This window comes from Zosterops lateralis (genome assembly GCF_965231275.1).
Source record: "Zosterops lateralis genome assembly, chromosome: Z".
NCBI classification, from domain to species: Eukaryota; Metazoa; Chordata; class Aves; order Passeriformes; family Zosteropidae; genus Zosterops; species Zosterops lateralis.
Genome location: NC_139800.1, coordinates 624,812 through 648,172, shown reverse-complemented (window position 1 = coordinate 648,172; position 23,361 = coordinate 624,812). Strand labels below are relative to the sequence as shown.

At 27.3% G+C, this 23,361-nt stretch overlaps 1 protein-coding gene across 10 annotated transcripts in view; it reads right to left on the bottom strand.

Moving 5' to 3' along the window:
• LOC310922836 (transcription factor 4-like) overlaps positions 1–23,361 on the bottom strand; it is a 71,703-nt gene that overhangs the window by 5,994 nt on the left and 42,348 nt on the right. For 8 of the 10 annotated variants that reach the window (XM_083883711.1, XM_083883709.1, XM_083883715.1 and 5 more), the window contains 7 exons: positions 20,838–20,887; positions 18,487–18,598; positions 14,400–14,518; positions 10,545–10,656; positions 4,441–4,505; positions 2,034–2,112; positions 448–533 (listed from right to left, as the gene is read on the bottom strand). In XM_083883711.1, the coding sequence (XP_083739837.1) occupies positions 448–533; positions 2,034–2,112; positions 4,441–4,505; positions 10,545–10,656; positions 14,400–14,518; positions 18,487–18,598; positions 20,838–20,887 (623 nt within the window). The remainder of the gene's footprint in view (positions 1–447; positions 534–2,033; positions 2,113–4,440; positions 4,506–10,544; positions 10,657–14,399; positions 14,519–18,486; positions 18,599–20,837; positions 20,888–23,361) is intronic. The other 2 variants (XM_083883716.1, XM_083883713.1) reach the window with 2 other exon arrangements.

Here is a 23,361-nt window from a genome sequence, read left to right as displayed (position 1 = left end):
ATAAAAAAGTCATTTCAAAATCCAGGAAAAAACCCCCAAAATTCACAAAAAAACCCCACAAAAATTAAAATTAATAATTACTAATTATTAATTATTAATTAATAAGTAACAAGCAATTAATGGCTCCACTCCAATCGACTCCGTGACCAAAAATTGATAATTAAAAAAAAATCATTTAAAAATCCGGAAAAAAAGGACAAAAATCACCAAAAAAATTCACCAAAAAAATTGGAATTTATTAATTATTAATTAATGATTAACAATAATTAATTAATAATTAATGACTCCAGACCAACCAAATCCCATCATCGACTCCAGTCACAAAAATCATAAAAAAATCTCAAAAAAACTCCAAAAATTTTACAAAAAAAAAATCAAAAAATCAAATTTATTAATAATTAATAATTAATTGATTAGTAATTAATTAATAACTAATGAAGGACCTACCAAGGAGTGCAGGGGCCCCTCATAATTGGGCGATGAAGACGCTCCCCCTCCTCCTCCTCCTCCTCCATTTCTAGACCAAGAGCCTGCTGGCGATAATTAATAATTAATAATTAATAATTGATTTTTAATTAATTCAAAAAAAAAAATTTTGACATTAAAAAATTTAGTTTTTTTTTTCTCTGTTTTCTGGGATTTTTTGAGAAAGTAATTTGAGATTTACCTAATTAATAATTAATTAATAATTAATAATTAATATTAATTGGTACAATTAATAATTAGGGATTAATAATCAAAAATCTGGAGTTTTTTTCCTGATTTTTTACCTTTTTTTCCTCCTTTTTAAAAAAAACTTTTTTAAAAAATTTAAATTAATTAATTAAGATTTTTCTCCTAATGTATTAATTAAAAATTAATTAAAAAATGTATTAATTAATAAAATTAATAAATAATAAAATTAATAATTAAGGAAAACTTTTAATTTTTTTTCCCCCCAATTTTTTGGGTGTTTTTTGCGATTTTAATTTTTTTTTTTTAATTAAGGTTTTAATTAATAAATTAAATTAATTAAACTAATAAAAGCCTTAATTAATAAATCAAATTAATACAATTAATTAATTAAATTTTTTTTTTCAAATTAAATCGATTTTTTCCTGATTTTTTCCCCCCAATTTTTTTTTGAGGGTTTTGAGATTTTTTTTTTTCCTATTTTTGGGAATTATTAATTAAAATTCTTCTAATTAATAATTATTACTAATTATTTTCCAAATTAATCAACAAAATTAATAATTTTTCCCCTTTTTTCCCCCATTTTTTCACATTTTAAAATTCAATTTTTTCCTCATTTTTTCCCATTTTTTCTCAATTTTTTCCCCATTTTTCCCCTTTGAAATTCAACTTTTTTCCCATTTTTTCCCCATTTTTTCCCATTTTAAAATTCAGTTTTTCCCCATTTTTTCCCTTTAAAAATCCGATTTTTTTCCCCATTTTTTTCCGAATTTTTTCCCATTTTTCCCCATTTTTATTCAAATTTTTTCCCCATTTTTAACTCAATTTTTCCCTATTTTTTCCCTTTCAAAATTCCATTTTTTGCCCATTTTCCCCCTTTTTTCCCCTTTTTTCCCTTTAAAATTTCAATTTTTTTGCCAATTTTTCCCCAATTTTTTTTCCCATTTTTTACTCAAATTTTCTCCCATTTTTTCCAATTTTTTTCCCAATTTTTCCCCATTTTTTCTCCATTTTTCCCTTTAAAAATCCAATTTTTTCCCAATTTTTCCCATTTTTTCCCCATTTTTTCCCCATTTTTTCCTCATTTTTCCCCAATTTTTTTTCCCAATTTTTTCCCAATTTTTTTCCCATTTTTATTCATTTTTTCCCATATTTTTCCCATTTTAAACTCAATTTTTTCCCTTTAAAAATCCAATTTTTTCCCCATTTTTTCCCCATTTTTTCCCCATTTTTTCCCCATTTTTGCCCCTTTTCCCCTCAAATTTTCAGCCTTTTTTTCCTCCATTAAAATTTCATTATTTTTAATTAAAAAAATCATTAAAAATTTTAATTTTTAATTAAAAAAAACGAATAAAAAATACCTGGGAGAGAAGGGGGAGAAGCGACTGGAGTCGAAGGGTTGGAGGAGAAACTGGTGTTGGTGTGATCTGGAGAATAAATCTTTCAATAAAAATAAAAATAAAATTAATTATAAAAATAGAAAATTAAATGAATTTAAAAATGGGGAAAAAAATTGGGGGAAAAATAAAAAAAATTTGGGGAAAATTTGGGGTTTTTTTGGGGAATAAATTGAATTTTTTGGGGATTTTTTTAAGGGAAAATTTGAGATTTTTTAAGGAATTTTTTGAGGAATTTTGGGGGATTTTTTAGGGATTTTTTTGGGTTTTTTTAGGAATTTTTTGAGGATTTTTAAAGGATTTTTTGGGGATTTTTTAAGGAATTTTTTGAGAATTTTTTGGGGATTTTTTGGGGATTTTTTTGGGGATTTTTAAAGAATTTTTGGGGGATTTTTTGGGGATTTTTTAGGGATTTTTTTGGGGATTTTTGGAGAATTTTTAGGGATTTTTTTGGGGATTTTTTAAGGGATTTTTTGAGGATTTTTAAAGGATTTTTTGGGGATTTTTTTGGGGATTTTTTGGGAATTTTTTGGGAATTTTTTGGGAATTTTTTTGGGATTTTTAAGGGAAATTTTTGAGGAATTTTTTGGGGATTTTTTGGGGATTTTTTGGGGATTTTTTAAGGAGTTTTTTGAGGATTTTTTGGGATTTTTAAAGAATTTTTGGGGATTTTTTTGGGGATTTTTTTGGGGATTTTTTTGGGGATTTTTTAAGGAATTTTTTGAGGAGTTTTTGAGGATTTTTTAGGAATTTTTTTGGGATTTTTGGGAATTTTTTAAGGAATTTTTTGAGGACTTTTTAGGGATTTTTTAAGGAATTTTTTGAGGAGTTTTTGGGGATTTTTTAGGGATTTTTTTGGGGATTTTTTGGGGTTTTTTAGGGATTTTTTGGGGATTTTTTTGGGATTTTTTTGGGATTTTTTGGGGATTTTTTAAGGAATTTTTTGAGGACTTTTTAGGGATTTTTTGACAAAAAAATTGGGATTTTTTTTGGGATTTTTTAGGATTTTTTAAGGAAATTTTTAGGATTTTTTGGAAAAAAAATTGGGATTTTTTGAGGATTTTTTAGGGAATTTTTGAGAATTTTTTGGGGATTTTTTGGGATTTTTAAAAGAACTTTTTGAGGACATTTTAGGGATTTTTGAGGATTTTTTGGAAAAAAAATTGGGATTTTTTTGGGATTTTTTAGGGAATTTTTAAGGGATTTTTTGAGGAATTTTTGGGGAATTTTGGGGATTTTTTGGGGAATTTTTAGGGATTTTTTGGGATTTTTTTTGAATTTTTAGGGATTTTTTTCAGGATTTTTTAAGGATTTTTTAGGGAATTTTTTTGGGAATTTTTGGGGATTTTTTTGGGAATTTTTTGGAATTTTTAGGGTTTTTTTCAGGATTTTTTCAGAATTTTTTAGGGAATTTTTTGGGGATTTCTTGGAAAAAAAATGGGATTTTTTGGGGATTTTTTAGGGATTTTTGGGGGAATTATTTTGGAGATTTTTTGAGGATTTTTTGGGGATTTTTTTTGGATTTTTTTTAAGGCAAAATCTGGGATTTTTTTGTATTTTTTAGAAAAACTTTCAAGGATTTTTTTGGGGAATTTTTAATGGGTTTTTTTGGGATTTTTGGGGGATTTTCTGGGATTTTTTTGGGAATTTTTTTGGGATTTTTTAGAATTTTTTGAGAAATTTCTTGGGGTTTTTTGAAGGAAAAATTTGGGTTTTTTTAAGGATTTTTTGGGGATTTTTTGAGAATTTTTTGGAATTTTTATGGCTTTTTTTTGGGAATTTTTGGGGATTTTGGGGGGATTTTTAAAAGACTTTTTTGGGATTTTTTTGAGAATTTTTGGGATTTTTAAAGGATTTTTTGAGGAGTTTTTTGGGATTTTTTTGCGGTTTTTTTTGGGAATTTTTTGGGAACTTTTTGGGAATTTTTTGGGGATTTTTAAAGAATTTTTTAGGGAATTTTTGGGGCATTTTTTGGGATTTTTTGCGGATTTTTGGGAGAATTTTCTGGAATTTTTAAGGGATTTTTTGTGGATTTTTTTGAGGATTTTCAGGAATTTTTTGGGGGAATTTTTTTGGGCTTTTTTTTATTTTTCTTGATTTTTTTTTTAATTTTTCAACAAATTTTTTTTTTAATTCTGTGAAATTTCGGTTAATTTTTTTTACATTTTTTAGTACAAAAAATTGCAAATTTTTTTTCATTTTTGGAACAAAAAAATCGAATTTTTTTTTTATTTTTTCACCAAAAAACCTCCAAAATTTCCCCTCAAACCCCAATTTTTTTACCTCAATTTTTTCCCCATAAAAATTCCGAATAAAAATTGAGATTTTTGATATAAAAAATAAAAAATAAATGGAATTTTTTGTTCCTTACAGAGGCCAAAGCTTTTCCCAGCGCGTCCCCCGTCTGTGAACTGCCCCCGGCGCCTCCTCGAGTGGCTGAAAAAAACAGAGAAAAATCAGATTAAAAATCAAAATATTCGGGAAAAAAAATGGGAATTTTGGGGGGAAAAATGTTGGGGAATTTTGGGGATTTTTTGGGAATTTTTTCTGGAATTTTTTTGGATTTTTTTGGAATTTTTTTGGAATTTTTTGGGGATTTTTAGGGATTTTTTTGGGATTTTTGGGGATTTTTTGAGGATTTTTTGGGGGAATTTTTTGAGGATTTTTTTGAGGATTTTTTTTGGGATTTTTTTGGGATTTTTGGGGGAATTTTTGGGGATTTTTAGAGGATTTTTTGAGGATTTTTTTGAGGATTTTTTTGGAATTTTTTGGGGATTTTTTGGGAATTTTTTGGGAATTTTTTTGGATTTTTTTTGGGATTTTTTCGGATTTTTTTGGGAATTTTTTAGGGAATTTTTTGGGAATTTTTTCAGAATTTTTTTGGGTTTTTTTGGAATTTTTTCGGGTTTTTTTCAGAATTTTTTTGGTAATTTTTCAGAATTTTTTCAGCATTTTTTTTTGTTTTTTCCAGAATTTTTTCAGATTTTTTCTGGAATTTTTTGGGAATTTTTTTGGATTTTTTCTGGAATTTTTTCAAGTTTTTTCGGGGAATTTTTCAGAATTTTTTTGATTTTTTCTGGAATTTTTTTGGATTTTTTTTTTATTTTTTCGGATTTTTTTGGAAATTTTTTGGGAATTTTTTGGGAATTTTTCAGAATTTTTTTCCAGAATTTTTTTTGGATTTTTTCTGGAATTTTTTTGGATTTTTTGGGGATTTTTCAGGAATTTTTGGAGAATTTTTTGGGATTTTTGGGGGAGTTTTTGGTGAACTGCCCCCGGCGCCTCCTCGAGTGGCTGAAAAAAACAGAGAAAAATCAGATTAAAATCAAAATATTTGGGGAAAAATTGGGAATTTTGGGGGGAAAATTCTTTGGGAATTTTGGGGATTTTTTGGGAATTTTTTGGGAATTTTTTGGGAATTTTTTGAGAATTTTTGGGGATTTTTTTTGGGATTTTTTTGGAATTTTTTTGGATTTTTTTTGGATTTTTTTTGGAATTTTTTTGGAATTTTTTGGGAATTTTTTGGGGAATTTTTGAGGATTTTTTTGGGGATTTTTTTAGGATTTTTTTGGGAATTTTTAGGGATTTTTTTAGGATTTTTAGAGGAATTTTTGAGGATTTTTTTGAGGATTTTTTTGGAATTTTTGGGGGATTTTTTTGGGATTTTTTGTGGGATTTTTTGTGGAATTTTTTGGGATTTTTTGGGGAATTTTTGGGGATTTTTTGTGGGATTTTTTGGGGATTTTTTTGAGAATTTTTTGCAGAATTTATTGGAATTTTTTTGGGATTTTTTGGGGAATTTTTGGGAGATTTTTGGGGGATTTTTTTGAGGATTTTTTTGGAATTTTTTGGAAATTTTTTTGGATTTTTTGGGGATTTTTTTGGAGATTTTTTGGAATTATTTTTTGATTTTTCTGGAATTTTTTTGGGATTTTTTGGGAATTTTTCTGGAATTTTTTTGGAATTTTTTGGGAATTTTTTCAGAATTTTTTTGGATTTTTTTGGAATTTTTTCAGATTTTTTCTGGATTTTTTTCAGATTTTTTTTTGGAATTTTTCGGGTTTTTTTCAGAATTTTTTTGGTAATTTTTCATAATTTTTTCGGAATTTTTTTTTATTTTTCCAGAATTTTTTCAGCTTTTTCTTGGAATTTTTTGGGAATTTTTTGGAATTTTTTGGGAATTTTTTCAGAATTTTTTTGGATTTTTTTTCAGATTTTTTCTGGATTTTTTTCAGATTTTTTTTGGATTTTTTTTCAGATTTTTTCTGGATTTTTTTCAGATTTTTTTTGGAATTTTTTCGGGTTTTTTTCAGAATTTTTTTGGTAATTTTTCAGAATTTTTTCAGAATTTTTTTTTATTTTTTCCAGAATTTTTTCAGATTTTTTTTGGATTTTTTGGGAATTTCTTTGGATTTTTTTTGGAATTTTTCTGGAATTTTTTTGGATTTTTTTTGGAATTTTTTGGGAATTTTTTCAGAATTTTTTTGGATTTTTTTTCAGATTTTTTCTGAATTTTTTTCAGATTTTTTTTGGGAATTTTTTCGGGTTTTTTTCAGAATTTTTTTGGTAATTTTTCAGAATTTTTCAGAATTTTTTTTTATTTTTTCCAGAATTTTTTCAGATTTTTTCTGGAATTTTTTGGGAATTTTTTTGGATTTTTTCTGGAATTTTTTCAGGTTTTTTTGGGGAATTTTTCAGGATTTTTTTGGATTTTTTCTGGAATTTTTTCAGATTTTTTTGGGGAATTTTTCAGGATTTTTTCAGAATTTTTTTTGATTTTTTCTGGAATTTTTTTGGATTTTTTCTGGAATTTTTTTCAGATTTTTTTGGGATTTTTTTTCAGATTTTTTTGGAATTTTTTCAGATTTTTTAAAGAATTTTTTGGGGGTTTTTTTTTGATTTTTTAGGAATTTTTTTGGGATTTTTTAGGAATTTTTGGAGAATTTTTGGGGATTTTTTGGGGGATTTTTTGGGGGAGTTTTTGCTGAACTGCCCCCGGCGCCTCCTCGAGTGGCTGAAAAAAAACAGAGAAAAATCAGATTAAAAATCAAAATATTCGGGGAAAAAATGGGAATTTTGGGGGGAAAAATGTTGGGGAATTTTGGGGATTTTTTGGGAATTTTTTTGGAATTTTTTTGGATTTTTTTTGGATTTTTTTTGGAATTTTTTTGGAATTTTTTGGGAATTTTTTGAGAATTTTTTGAGGATTTTTTTGGGGATTTTTTTAGGATTTTTTTGGGAATTTTTAGGGATTTTTTTGGGATTTTTGGGGATTTTTTGAGGATTTTTAGAGGATTTTTTGAGGATTTTTTTGAGGATTTTTTTTGAATTTTTGGGGGATTTTTTTGGGATTTTTTGTGGGAATTTTTAGGGATTTTTTTGGGATTTTTGGGGATTTTTTGAAGATTTTTAGAGGATTTTTTGAGGATTTTTTTGAGGATTTTTTTGGAATTTTTTGGGGATTTTTTTGGGATTTTTTGTGGGATTTTTTGGGGAAATTTTGGGGATTTTTTTGAGAATTTTTTGCAGAATTTTTTGGAATTTTTTTGGGATTTTTTGGGAGATTTTTGGGGGATTTTTTTGAGGATTTTTTTGGAATTTTTTTGGAAATTTTTTTGGGTTTTTTGGGGATTTTTTTGGAGATTTTTTGGAATTATTTTTTGATTTTTCTGGAATTTTTTGGGGATTTTTTGGGAATTTTTCTGGAATTTTTTTGGATTTTTTTTGGAATTTTCTTGGAATTTTTTCAGAATTTTTTTGGATTTTTTTGGAATTTTTTCAGATTTTTTCTGGATTTTTTTCAGATTTTTTTTTGGAATTTTTCGGGTTTTTTTCAGAATTTTTTTGGTAATTTTTCAGAATTTTTTCGGAATTTTTTTTTATTTTTTCCAGAATTTTTTCAGATTTTTCTTGGAATTTTTTGGGAATTTTTTGGGATTTTTTCTGGAATTTTTTCAGATTTTTTTTGGATTTTTTTGGAATTTTTTGGGATTTTTTCTGGAATTTTTTCAGAATTTTTTTGGAATTTTTTCAGATTTTTTTCGGAATTTTTTTGGTAATTTTTCAGAACTTTTTCAGAATTTTTTTTTAGATTTTTTCTGGAATTTTTTTGGATTTTTTTTGGAATTTTTTGGGGAATTTTTGGGGGATTTTTAGGGATTTTTTTGGGATTTTTGGGGATTTTTTGAGGATTTTTTTGGGGAATTTTTTGAGGATTTTTTTGAGGATTTTTTTGGAATTTTTGAGGATTTTTTTGGGATTTTTTGTGGGATTTTTTGGGGAATTTTTTGGGATTTTTTGGGGAATTTTTGGGGATTTTTTTGAGAATTTTTTGCAGAATTTTTTGGAATTTTTTTGGAATTTTTTGGGAATTTTTTGGGAATTTTTTCAGAATTTTTTTGGATTTTTCTGGAATTTTTTCGGGTTTTTTTCAGAATTTTTTTGGTAATTTTTCAGAATTTTTTCAGCATTTTTTTTTGTTTTTTCCAGAATTCTTTCAGATTTTTTCTGGAATTTTTTGGGAATTTTTTTGGATTTTTTCTGGAATTTTTTCAAGTTTTTTCGGGGAATTTTTCAGAATTTTTTTGGAATTTTTTTAGATTTTTTCTGGAATTTTTTTGGATATTTTTTTTTGGATTTTTTTCAGATTTTTTTGGAAATTTTTTGGGAATTTTTTGGGAATTTTTCAGAATTTTTTTCAGAATTTTTTTTGGATTTTTTCTGGAATTTTTTTGGATTTTTTGGGGATTTTTCAGGAATTTTTGGAGAATTTTTTGGGATTTTTGGGGGAGTTTTTGGTGAACTGCCCCCGGCGCCTCCTCGAGTGGCTGAAAAAAACAGAGAAAAATCAGATTAAAAATCAAAATATTTGGAGAAAAAAATCCTCAAAAAATCCTCAAAAAAATCCTCCAAAAATCGTCAAAAAAATCCCTAAAAATCCGTTAAAAAATCCCCAAAAAATCACAAAAAATTCCCAAAAAATCCCCAAAAAACCCTCAAAAATTTCCCAAAAAATCCCCCCAAAAAATCCTCCAAAAATCCCAAAAATTCAAAAAAAAAAACCCAAAAAAATTCCAATAAATTCACATAATATTCTAAAAAAATCCTCAAAAATCGCCAAAAAAATCTAAAAAATCCCCAAAAAATCTCAAAAATTCCAAAAAAAATCCCTAAAAATTTCTCTAAAATCCTCAAAAAGTCCTCAAAAAATCCCCAAAAAATCTCCAAAAAAACCTTCAAAAATTCCTCAAAAATTCTCTAAAAAATCCCCAAAAATTCCTCAAAAAAATTCCTCAAAATTCTTCAAAAAATTCCAAAAAAAATCCCCCAAAAATTCAAAAAAATTCCCAAGAAATCCTCAAAAAAATCCCCCAAAAAATCTCAAAAAACCTTTAAAAATCCTTTAAAAATCCCCAAAAAATCCCCAAAAATTCTCAAAAAATCCCAAAAAAATCCCCAAAAATTCCTCAAAAAATCCAAAAAATCCCAAAAAATCCCCAAAAAATCCTCAAAAAATCCCCAAAAAATCAAAAAAAAATCCCCCAGAAAATCCCGAAAATTCCAAAAAATCCTTAAAAAATCCCCAAAAAATCCCCCAAAAATTCTCAAAAAATCCCCAAAAAAATCCCCAAAAATCCTCAAAAATATCCCAAATTCTCTAAAAATTCCCCCAAAAATTCCCAAAAAATCCTTTAAAAAATCCAAAAAAAATTCCAAAAAACCCTCAAAAAATCCTTTAAAAATCTCCAAAAAATCCCTAAAAAACTCCCAAAAAATCCCCTAAAAATCCCAAAAAATCCTCAAAAAATCCCCAAAAAATCCCCAAAAAATCCTCAAAAAATCCCAAAAAATTCCTCAAAAAATTCCCTAAAAAATCCTCAAAAATCCCCAAAAATTCTCAAAAATTTCCCAATAAATCCACAAAATATTGTAAAAAAATCCTTAAAAATCCCCAAAAAATCCCCAAAAATCCCCAAAAATTCCAAAAAAATCCCCTAAAAATCCAAAAAAATCCTCAAAAAATCCCAAAAAAATCCTCAAAAAATCCAAAAAATCCCCAAAAAATCCCAAAAATCCTTAAAAAAATCCCCAAAAAATCCCAAAAATCCCAAAAAATCCTTAAAAAATCCCCAAAAAAATCCCCAAAAATTCCCAAAAAATCCCCTAAAAGATCAAAAAATCCTTAAAAAATCCTCAAAAAAATCCTCAAAAAATCCCAAAAAATCCCCAAAATTTTCAAAAAATTCCTCAAAAATCACGAAAAAAATTCTGAAAAAATTCTGAAAAAATCCCAAAAAAATTCCTCAAAAAATCCCAAAAAATCCTTAAAAAATCCTCAAAAAATCCTCAAAAAATTCCCAAAAAATCCCCCAAAAATCCCCAAAAAAATCCCCAAAAAATCCCTAAAAATTCCCTAATTTTTTTTTTATTTTTTCTCCATAAATTTAAATATTTTTTATTCTATTTTGGACTCACCCAGGATGTTTTCAGCTCCGTTTGCCGGGGGGGTGAAATTGGAATTTCTGTGGAACGACGACATCGGGGGGAGGCCCGAGCTCAGCTCGGCCGACGAGTGCGACGGGTAGGGCTGCGAAAAAATATAAAAATTTACATTTTTTTTGGGTCTAAAAAATCCCCCGAAAGAAAAATAAACGTTAAAAAAAATGCCCCAAAAATTCCTCCCAAAAATAAAAAAAAAAATTTAAAATCGCCAAAAAAAAAGGTGAAAAACCTGAAAAAAAGAGACACGAAACTAAAAAATCCCCTTAAAATAAATTTTAAAAATTTCAAAAAAATTCTCTAAAATATTCCCTGAAAGTCCAAAAAAATCCTCCAAAGAATTCCCTAAAAAAACTCTAAAAAATTCCAAAAAAATTCCTAAAAATTCTCTAAAAAATTCCCTAAAAATGTCCTAAAAATCCTTCAGAAATCCTAAAAATTCCTTAAAGTTCCCTAAAAAATCCCTAAAAATTTTCTAAAAAAATCCCTAAAAAATTCCTGAAAATTCTCTAAAAAATTCCCTTAAAAATCCCAAAAAAATCCCCAAAAAAATCCCTAAAAAATTCCCTAAAAAATCCCTAAAAATTCAAAAAAAATCTCTAAAAAATCTCTAAAAAAAACCTCTAAAAAATCCAAAAAATCCCAAAAAAATTCCCTAAAAAAATCCCTAAAAAATTCCCTAAAAAATCCCAAAAAATCCCCAAAAAATTCCCTAAAAAAGGCCTAAAAAATTCCCAAAAAATTCCTAAAAAATTAAAAAAAAAATTCCTCAAAAAATTCCTTTAAAATCCTTAAAAAATCCCAAAAAAATTCCCTAAAAAATTCCCAAAAAATTCCCTAAAAAATCCCTAAAAAATTCCCAAAAAATTCCTAAAAAATTCCCAAAAAATTCCTAAAAAATAAAAAAAAATTCCTCAAAAAATTCCTTTAAAATCCCTTAAAAAATCCCAAAAAAATTCCCTAAAAAATCCCTAAAAACTCCCTAAAAAATCCCTAAAAACTCCCTAAAAAATCCCTAAAAAAATCCTAAAAATGCCAAAAAAATCCCAAAAAAATTCCCTAAAAATTCATTAAAATTCCTCAAAAATTCCCCAAAAAATCCCTAAAAAATCACAAAAAAATCTTTTAAAAATTCCCAAAAGAATTCCCTAAAAATGCCACAAAAACACGAAAAAAATCACGAAAAATTCGCAAAAAAATCGCAAAAAAATCCATAAAAAATTCAAAAAAATCCTAAAAATTCCCAAAAAAGTCCCAAAAAATTCCATAAAATTGTCTAAAAAACTCCTAAAATTCTCCTAAAAAAAACCACTAAAAAAGTCCTTTAAAATTGGAAAAAAATGGGAAAAAAATCTCAAAAAAATCCGAAAAAAATTCGAAAAAAATTCATTAAAAAATCCAAAAAAAATCCAAAAAATTCCCAAAAAATTCCCAAAAAATTCCCAAAAATTCTCTAAAAAATCCTCTAAAATCCCTCTAAAAATCACCTAAAAATCTTTAAAAATTCCCAAAAATTCCCCCAAAAAATCCCCAAAAATTCCCAAAAAATCGCGAAAAAATTCACAAAAAATCCATAAAAAAATCCAAAAAAAATCCTAAAAATTCCCAAAAAATCCCTAAAAAGTCACAAAAAATCCCTAAAATTCTCCTTTTAAAAACCACTAAAAATCCTATAAAATTGGAAAAAAAAAAATCAAAAAAATCCTGTAAAAATCCTAAAAAAAAATCGCGAAAAAATTCACAAAAAATACCAAAAAAAATTCACAAAAAATCCAAAAAAAATCGTAAAAACACCCGAAAACCACCAAATTAATCCTAAAAAATTCCCGATTTTTTTAGGAATCAACTCACCAATCTTTCATGAGGCCACCTCAAAAAATCCCCAAAAAAATCCCAAAAAAATCCCTAAAAAAAATCCTAAAAATCCCAAAAAAATCCCAAAAAATTCTCCAAAAAATTCCTAAAAAAATCCCAAAAAATCCCCTAAAAAATCCTAAAAAATTCTCTAAATATTCCCTAAAAAATCCCTAAAAATTCCCTTAAAAATCCCTAAAAATCCTAAAAAAATTCTCTAAAAAAATCCTGAAAAAATCCCAAAAAAATCCCAAAAAATCCCCAAAAAATTCCTCAAAAAATTCCTTAAAAATCCCTTAAAAATCCCTAAAAAATCCCTAAAAAAAAATTCTATAAATTCCAAAAAAATCCCAAAAAAATTCCTCAAAAATTCCCCAAAAAATCCCTAAAAAATCACAAAAAAATCTTTTAAAAATTCCCAAAAAATGCCACAAAAACACAAAAAAAATCACGAAAAATTCGCAAAAAAATCGCAAAAAAATTCATAAAAAATTCAAAAAAAATCCTAAAAATTCCCAAAAAATTCCCAAAAAATTCCGTAAAATTGTCTAAAAAACTCCTAAAATTCTCCTTAAAAAACCACTAAAAAAGTCCTTTAAAATTGGAAAAAAAATGGGAAAAAAATCTCAAAAAAATCTGAAAAAAATTCGAAAAAAATCATAAAAAAATCCAAAAAAAATCCAAAAAATTCCAAAAAATTCCCAAAAAATTCCCATAAATTCCCTAAAAAATCCTCTAAAATCCCTCTAAAAATCACCTAAAAATCTTTAAAAAATTCCCAAAAAATTCCCAAAAATTCCCAAAAAATCCCCAAAAAATCGCAGAAAAAATGGCAAAAAAAATTCCCAAAAAAATTCATAAAAAATCCAAAAAAAATCCTAAAAATTCCCAAAAAATTCCCAAAAAATCACAAAAAATCCCTAAAATTCTCCTTTAAAAAAACCACTAAAAATCCCTTAAAATTGAAAAAAAAATGGGAAAAAAATCTCAAAAAATTCCAAAAAAAATCCGAAAAAAATTCATTAAAAATCAAAAAAAAAATCCTAAAAATTCCCAAAAATTTCCCATAAATTCCCTAAAACACCTCTAAAAACCTCCTAAAAAACCACTAAAAAATCCTTTAAAATAGGAAAAAAATGGGGAAAAAATCTCAAAAAAATCCGAAAAAAATTCGAAAAAAATTCATTAAAAAATCCAAAAAAAATCCAAAAAATTCCCAAAAAATTCCCAAAAAATTCCCAAAAATTCCCGATTTTTTTAGGAATCAACTCACCAATCTTTCATGAGGGTGGAGACTACAATAAGTGGCAGAATTTGAAATGTGAGAAGAATCGCAAAGTTCACAAAAAAATCCAAAAAAATTCCTAAAAATTCCCAAAAAATTCCCAAAAAAATTCCTAAAAAATTCCCAGAAAATTCCAAAAAAATTCCACGAAATTCCTTTAAAATCCCTCTAAAAAAATCCCCAAAAATCCTTCGAAAATCCAAAAAAATTCGTGAAAATTCCAAAAAAATTCGTGAAAAAAATCCAAAAAAAATCTGTAAAAAATCCTAAAAATTCCTAAAAAATTCCCAAAAATTCCCAAAAAATTCCCAAAAAATCCTCAAAATTTCCTCTAAAATCCCTCGTAAAAATCTCCTAAAAATCTTTAAAAATTCCCAAAAATTCCCCCAAAAAATCCCCAAAAATTCCCAAAAAATCGCGAAAAAATTCACAAAAAATCCATAAAAAATCCAAAAAAAATCCTAAAAATTCCCAAAAAATCCCTAAAAAGTCACAAAAAATCCCTAAAATTCTCCTTTAAAAAAACACTAAAAAATCCTATAAAATTTGAAAAAAGTTTGGAAAAAAATCCCAAAAAAATCCAAAAAAAATTCGAAAAAAATTCATAAAAAATCCAAAAAAAATCCAAAAAATTCCCAAAAAATTCCCAAAAAATTCCCAAAAATTCCCGATTTTTTTAGGAATCAACTCACCAATCTTTCATGAGGGTGGAGACTACAATAAGTGGCGGAATTTGAAATGTGAGAAGAATTTCCCAACATTCCCCCGTAGGCGCTTTGGCCGCTCCAGGGGTCGGCGCCGTGGTGCCCGTCTGGAAACACAAAAGACACAAAAAACACTTAAAATCGCTAAAAAATTAAAATATTTTAATGAAATTTTGGTGGGGGAAGAGGAGGAGAAGGAGTTGAGAAAAAATTCGAGGAGTTTGGGTGGAAATTTGGGATTTTTAAGTGAAAATTTGGGGAATTTTGGAGCAAAAATTCTGATTTTTTTGAGCCAAAAAATTGAGATTTTTTTTAGGGAGTTTTTGGCTCAAAAATTGGGATTTTTTTGGGACCAAAATTTGGGATTTTTTTTGGGTTTTTGGCTCAAAAATTGGGATTTTTTTGGGCCAAAATTTGGGATTTTTTTGGGGAGTTTTTCGACCAAAATTTGGGATTCTTTTTAGGGAGTTTTTGGTCCAAAAATTGGGATTTTTAAAGAGGTTTTTGGCCCCAGATTTGGGATTTCTTGGGGAGATTTTGGTCCAAAAATTGGGATTTTTTGGATGAAAAATTGGGAATTTTTTGGACGAAAATTTGGGATTTTTTAGGGAGTTTTGGGTCCAAAAATTGGAGTTTTTATGAGCCAAAAATTGCGAATTTTTTTGCCCAAAAATTGGGATTTTTCCACCCAACTTCCCTGAATTTTTCTGGATTTTTTTTCCCAAATTTTCCCGGAATTTTCCCATTTTTTCCCCCAAATTTTCTCCCAAATTTCTCTGAATTTTCTCCCAGATTTTTCTTGGATTTTCCCAGTTTTTTCCTGAATTTTTCTGGATTTTTTAGGGATTTTTTGGGCAATTTTTAGGAATTTTTTTTTGAATTTTTTGGGAATTTTTGGAGGATTTTTTGCGAAATTTTTTAAATTTTTTTCTGAAATTTTTGGGGATTTTTTTGGAATTTTACGGGGAATTTTGGGAGAATTTTTTTGGGAATTTTTTTAGAATATTGTGGGAATTTTTTAGGATTTTTTTTTTTTTTTTGGGGAATTTTTTGGAATTTTTTGAGAATTTTTAAAGAATTTTTGGGGAATTTTTTTTTTTTGACTTTTTAGGATTTTTTTTTAATTTTGGGCGAATTTTTTCTGAATTTTTTGGGAATTTTTTGGGGAATTTTTTAGGGATTTTTTTGGGGAATTTTTTTGGAATTTTTTGGGGAATTTTTTTGGATTTTTTTCAGATTTTTTGGGGGAATTTTTGGGGGATTTTTTTGGGAATTTTTTTGGGAATTTATTTTAATGATTTTTTTATTTTTTGGGATTTTTTTTTGAATTTTGGGGGGATTTATTTCAAATTTTTTGGCAAATTTTTTTGGATTTTTTTGCCAATTTTTTAGGAATTTTTTGCCAATTTTTTTGGAATTTTTTGGGAATTTTTGGGGATTTTTTTTTTTATTTTTGGGGGAATTTTTGGGGATTTTTTCGGGATTTTTTTTGGAAATTTTTTGGAATTTTTTGGGAATTTTTGGGGGGATTTTTTTGCGAAATTTTTTAGAATTCTTTTGGAAAATTTTTTGGGAATTTTTGGGGATTTTTGGGGGGATTTTTTTGAGAATTTTTTAGGAAATTTTTTGGGGAATTTTTTGGGGAATTTTTTAGGATTTTTTTTGCATTTTGGGCGAATTTTTTCTGATTTTTTTGAGAATTTTTTAGGAATTTTTGGGGGATTTTTTCGGGAATTTTTTTGGAAATTTTTTTTGGGAATTTTTTGGGAAATTTTTTGGGATTTTTTGGGAATTTTTTGGGAACTTTTTGAGATTTTTTTAGGGAATTTTTTTTACAATTTTTTGAGAATTTTTTAGGAATTTTTGGGGATTTTTTCGGGAATTTTTTGGGAAATTTTTTGGGAATTTTTTTGGGATTTTTTTGGGACTTTTTTTGTAATTTTTTGGGAGAATTTTTTTAGAATTTTTTTAGAATTTTTTGGTAAATTTTGGGGGGATTTTTTTCTATTTTTTTGGAACTTCTTGGATTCTTTTTTTCGGCATTTTTTGCCTTTTTTTTGCTATTTTTTTCGCAATTTTTTTGGATTTTTTTTGGGAATTTTTTAGGAATTTTTGGGGAATTTTTTAGGATTTTTTTTATTATTATTTTTTGGGGAATTTTTGTGGATTTTTTGGGATTTTTTTTTTTTATTTTTTAGGGAATTTTTGGGGGATTTTTGGGGGATTTTTTTCGGAATTTTTTTTTTAATTTTTGGAATTTTTTGGAATTTTTTTTTTGGAATTTTTTGGGAATTTTTTAGGATTTTTTTTGAGAATTTTTTAGGAATTTTTGGGGAATTTTTTAGGATTTTTTTTTTGAATTTTGGGCGAATTTTTTCTGAATTTTTTGGGGAATTTTTTGGAGAATTTTTTTGGAATTTTTTGAGATTTTTTTGGGATTTTTTTGGAATTTTTTTTTAATTTTTGGGGGGATTTTTTTGGGATTTTTTGGGAATTTTTTTTTTATTTTTTAGGGAATTTTTTGTGGATTTTTTGTGGATTTTTTCGGGAATTTTTTTTTTTTAATTTTTGGAATTTTTTTGAAATTTTTTTGGGAATTTTTTGCGAAATTTTTTCGGAATTTTTTTGGAATTTTTTAGGATTTTTTGGGGGATTTTTTGGGGTTTTTTATTATTTTTGGGGGATTTTTTGGGGGATTTTTTTTTGAGAATTTCTTAGGAATTTTTTGGGAATTTTTTGAAAATTTTTTTGGGATTTTTTAGGGAATTTTTGGGGAATTTTTTAGGATTTTTTGGGGAATTTTTTGGAGAATTTTTTTCGATTTTTTTGAGAATTTTTTTGGGATTTTTTTGGAATTTTTTTTTAATTTTTGGGGGGATTTTTCTGGATTTTTTTTTGAATTTTGGGCAAATTTTTTCTGAATTTTTTGGGGATTTTTTTGGATTTTTTCACGATTTTTCCGCCATTTTTTCTCAATTTTTTTCTCAATTTTTTGACAATTTTTTTAAATTTTTTTTTAATTTTTTGGAGAATATTTTCGGATGTTTTTAGGAATATTTTAGGCTATTTTTCTCTCACCTTGCATGAAGAAGGAGCTGGGAAAGGCCCCTCCAGGATTGGCAGATTTGGAACAATAAAAATTCCACATTTTGGGGATTTTTTGGGGATTTTTTTAGGTGTTTTTTTTGACAATTTATTTTAATTATTTTTTTATTTTTTGGGATTTTTTTTGGAATTTTGGGGTGATTTTTTTCCAATTTTTGGCAAATTTTTTGGGATTTTTTTGCCAATTTTTTAGGAATTTTTTGGGAATTTTTTGGCAATTTTTTGGGAATTTTTTGGGATTTTTTTTTATTTTTTGGGGAATTTTTTGGGATTTTTTCGGGAATTTTTTTGGAATTTTTTGGGAATTTTTGAGGGGATTTTTTGCGAAATTTTTTTGAATTCTTTTGGAAATTTTTTTGAAATTTTTGGGGATTTTTTGGGGGATTTTTTTGAGAATTTTTTCGGAATTTTTTAGGATTTTTTTTGAGAATTTTTTGGGAATTTTTTGAGAATTTTTAGGAATTTTTGGGGAATTTTTTGGAATTTTTTGAGAATTTTTTGGGGAATTTTTTGGGAATTTTTTGGGATTTTTTTAGTTTTTGGAATTTTTTGGAATTTTTTTTTGGAATTTTTTGGGAAATTTTTTGAGATTTTTTTGGGGACTTTTTTGGGCATTTTCTTGGAATTTTTTGAGAATTTTTGGGAAACGTTTTTAGGAATTTTTTCAGAATTTTTTAGGATTTTTTTTTAATTTTTCGCAATTTTTGGGGGATTTTTTAGGAAATTTTTTGTCAATTTTTTATCACTATTTTTTGAATTTTTGGGCACTTTTTTGGCAATTTTTTTCTGATTTTTTGGCAATTTCTTCACGATTCTTTTGGAATTTTTTTAAATTTTTGGCAATTTCTTCACCATTTTCTTGGCTTTTTTTTTCTGAATTTTTTTGACAATTTTTTTAATTTTTTTTTTTTAAATTTTTATTTATTTTTTGGGAACATTTTTAGCATTTTTTAACAATTTTAAATCTCACCTTGCATGAAGAAGGAGCTGGGAAAGGCCCCTCCAGGATTGGCAGATTTGGAACTGGGAAATCCCGGCGAGTCTCGATTGAAATCGGCTCCACCGGAGGACGGGGCGTAAACCTGGGCAAAAAATAGAAAATTTTATTACATTTTATACGTTTTATAAATTGTTTAGAGTTTTAAAAGGGTGGGGAAGGGGCTGGGCAAAAAAAACCGGGAGTTTTTAGGGGGTTTGGGAGCAAAATTGGAGCAAAAATTGGATTTTTTGGGGGGAAAAACAGTGAAAAAATGGGATTTTTTGGCACTAAAATTGTCCCAAAAATTGGATTTTTTGGCACTAAAATTGTCCAAAAAAAAAGGGATTTTTGGTCCTGAAATGACAAAAAAATTTGGGATTTTTAGGAAAAAAAATTTGGATTTTTGAGGGTGAAAATTGGCAAAAAAATCGAGACAATTCCTCAAAAAATCTCAAAAAAAACCCAGAAAAAAAATTGGAAAAAAATTCCCTAAAAATCCCTAAAAAATCCACAAAAATTCCCCCCCAAAAATCAGAAAAAATTCAGAAAAAAATCCCCAAAAATCCCTAAAAAATCCCTCCTAAAAATCCTTTAAAATCTCCAAAAAAACACGAAAAATTTCTTAAAAATCTCTAAAAAATCCTCCAAAAATTCCCAAAAAATCCTCAAAAATTCCGCAAAAAAATCCCAAAAAATTCTAAAAAAAATCCCCCAAAAATCTCCAAAAAATTCAGAAAAAATTCCCAAAAAATCCTTAAAAAATCCCTAAAAAATTCCCCCAAAAATCACAAAAAAATCCTCAAAAAATTCCTAAAAAATCCCCCCCAAATCCTTTTAAAATCCCTAAAAATTCTCTAAAAATTCACTAAAAATCACCTAAAAAAATCACGAAAAAAATCCGAAAAAAATCCTTTAAAAATTCCTAAAAAATCCCCCAAAAAATCCCAAAAAAATCTCTAAAAAATCTCCAAAAAATCTCAAAAAAATCCCCAAAAAATCATCAAAAAATCTCCAAAAAATCCCCCCAAAAATCTCCAAAAATCCCCAAAAAATCCGAAAAAATTCCCAAAAAATCCCCAAAAAATCCTCAAAACATCCCAAAAAATCTCAAAAAAATCACCAAAAACTCCCAAAAAATCCCCCAAAAAATCATCAAAAAATCTCCAAAAAATCCCCCCCAAAAATCTCCAAAAATCCCAAAAAAATCCCAAAAATTCCCAAAAAATCCCTAAAAAATCCTCAAAAAATTCCTAAAAAATCCCAAAAAATTTCCAAAAAAAATCCCCAAAAAATCCCAAAAAGTCCCAAAAAATCTCCAAAAAATCCCCCAAAAATTCCCCACAAAATCAACAAAAAATCCCCCAAAAAAATTACCCAAAAAATCCCCAAAAATCCCAAAAAATTCCCAAAAAATCCCCAAAAATCCCCCAAAAAATCTCCAAAAATCCCCCAAAAATCAGAAAAAAAATCCCAAAAAATCCCCCAAAAATTCCAAAAAAATCATTAAAAAATCAAAAAAATTCTAAAAAAATTCTAAAAAAATTCCCAAAAAATCCCCCAAAAAATCCCCAAAAAATCCTCAAAAAATGAAAAAAAATCCCCAAAAATCCCCCAAAAATCCCCAAAAAATCCCCAAAAAAACCCCAAAAATTCCCAAAAAAATCCTCAAAAAATCCCAAAAAAATCCTCCAAAAATTCCTAAAAAATCCCCAAAAAATCCCCAAAAAATCCCAAAAAAATCTCCAAAAATCCCCAAAAAAATCCTAAAAAATCCCAAAAAATTCCCCAAAAAATCCCCAAAAAATTTCCAAAAAAAATCCCAAAAAATCCCCAAAAATCCCCCAAAAAATCATTAAAAATCAAAAAAAATTCTAAAAAAATTCCCAAAAAATCCCCAAAAAATCCCCAAAAAATCCCCAAAAATCCAAAAAAAATCCTCAAAAAATCCTCAAAAAAATCTCAAAAAAATCTCAAAAAAATCCCTAAAAAATCCCAAAACATCCCTCAAAAAAACACAAAAAATCCCCAAAAATTCCCCAAAAAATCCCCCCAAAAATCCCAAAAAATCCCAAAAAAATCCCCAAAAAATCCTCAAAAAAATCCCAAAAAATCCCCAAAAATCCAAAAAAAAATCCTCAAAAAAATCCTCAAAAAAATCTCAAAAAAATCCCTAAAAAATCCCAAAAAATCCAAAAAAAATCCTCAAAAAAATCCTCAAAAAAATCTCAAAAAAATCTCAAAAAAATCCCTAAAAAATCCCAAAAAATCCCCAAAAAATCCCAAAAAAATCCCAAAAAAATCCCCCAAAAAAACCCAAAAAATTGAATTTTTCAGGTACTTACTGAGGAGGGCAAACCCGGAGGGACTTTTCGGACTTTCTTTGTCTGAACTTCTGGAAGAAAAATGAAAATAAAAAACAAAACAAACAAAAAAAAAACCAGAAAAAAAATGGATTAAAAAATTGGGAATTTTTTAGGATTTTTTGGGGATTTTTTGGGGATTTTTTAGGGAATTTTTTGGGGATTTTTTTTGATTTTTAATGAATTTTTTGGGGATTTTTTGGGGAATTTTTGAAGATTTTTAATGAATTTTTTGGGGATTTTTTAGAGATTTTTGGGGGATTTTTTTGTGGAATTTTGGGGGATTTTTTTCGGGATTTTTTGGGGATTTTGGGGATTTTTTCGGGAATTTTTTAGGATTTTTATGGGAATTTTTGGGGATTTTTTGGAGATTTTTTGAGGATTTTTTTACTTCTTTTTTTCTGATTTTTAGGGGATTTTTTAGGATTTTTAATGGATTTTTTTGGATTTTTTGGTGGGTTTTTGAGGATTTTTTGGGGGGTTTTTTGAGGATTTTTTGGAGGATTTTTTGGGGTTTTTGGGGATTTTTTTTAGGACTTTTTGGGGATTTTTAATTAATTTTTGGGGGATTTTCTGGGGATTTTTTGGGGATTTTTGGGGGATTTTTTGAGGATTTTTTGGGGGATTTTTTTGGAATTTTTAGGATTTTTTATGGATTTTTGGGGAATTTTTGGGAATTTTTTTGGGAATTTTTGGTGATTTTTTGGAGATTTTTTGAGGATTTTTTTACTTCTTTTTTCTGATTTTTAGGGGATTTTTTGAGGATTTTTAATGGATTTTTTGGGATTTTTCGGTGGGTTTTTTTTGGTTTTTGACAGATTTTTTTCGAGGATTTTTTGGGGATTTTTAATGAAATTTTTTGAAGATTTTTTTGGGATTTTTGGGAGTTTTTGGGGAATTTTTTGAGGATTTTTTGGGAAGTTTTGGAGGATTTTTTGGGATTTTTTTATGGATTTTTGGGGAATTTTTTTAGGACTTTTGGGGGATTTTTAATTAATTTTTTGGGGATTTTTTGGGGATTTTTTGGAGGATTTTTTGGGGATTTTTAATGAAATTTTTTGAGATTTTTGGGGGGATTTTTGGGGGGATTTTTTGGGAATTTTTGGGGATTTTTTAGGGATTTTTGAGAATTTTTTTAGGATTTTTGGAGATTTTTTTTTAATTTTTGGGCAATTTTTTAGGGAATTTTTGGGGATTTTTTTGGGGACTTTTTGGAGATTTTTTTTGAATTTTTCTGGATTTTTTTTTGGATCTTTTGGGGGATTTTTTTGGGGGGATTTTTTAGGGGTTATTTGGCTAATTGGGATTATTGGGATAATTTGGGTTATTGGGATTTTTTGGGGTTATTTGGATAATTGGGATTATTTGGGTTATTGGGATTAATGGGATTATTGGGAAAATTGGGATAATTGGGATTATTTGGGTTATTGGGGTTTATTTGGAAAATTGGAATTTTTGGGGTTATTGGAATTATTTGGGTTATTGGGATTTCTCGGATTATTGGAATTATTTGGATAATTGTGATTATTTGGATTATTGTGATTATTTGGATTATTTGGATTATTGGGATTATTTGGATTATTGTGATTATTTGGATTATTGGAATTATTTGGGTTATTTGGGCTAATTGGGATCATTGGGATTATTTGGATAATTGGGATTAATGGGATTATTTGGGTTATTGGGATTCCCTGAATTAATGGGATTATTGGGATAATTTGGGTTATTGGGATTTTTGGGATTATTTGGGTTATTGGGATTTCTTGGATTATTGGGATAATTTGGGTTATTGAGATTTCTTGGATTAATGGAATTCTTTTATTTGGATTATTTGGATTTTTGGGACTATTGGAATAATTTGGATTATTGGGACTATTGGGATAATTTGGATTATTTGGGTTATTGGGATTTCTTGGATTATTGGGATTTCTTGGATTATTTGGATTATTGGAACTATTGGGATCTCTGGAATTATTGGGATTTTTCGGGTTATTGGGATTCCTGGAATTAATGGGATTTTTTGGGTTATTGGGGTTTCTTGGATTATTTGGGTTATTGTGATTAATGGGATTATTTGGATAATTGGGATTAATTGGTTTATTGGGATTCCTGGAATTAATGGAATTATTTGGGTTATTTGGGCTCATTGGGATTATTTGGATAATTGGGATAATGGGGATTATTTGGGTTATTGGGATTAATGGGATTATTTGGGTTATTGGGATTCCCTGAATTAATGGGATTATTGGGATAATTTGGGTTATTGAGATTTCATGGATTAATGGAATTCTTTTCTTTATTTGGATTATTTGGATTATTGGGATTTTTGGCACCATTGGGATCATTGGGATCTCTGGGATTTTTTTGGCTCATTGGAATCACTGGAATTTTTGGGGATTTTTGGGAATTTCTGGATTATTTTTGGCATTACTCACCCATGGCTGGCCCCGAATTGATTCTTTTGATTTTTGGATTATTTGGATCATTGACACCATTGGGATCACTG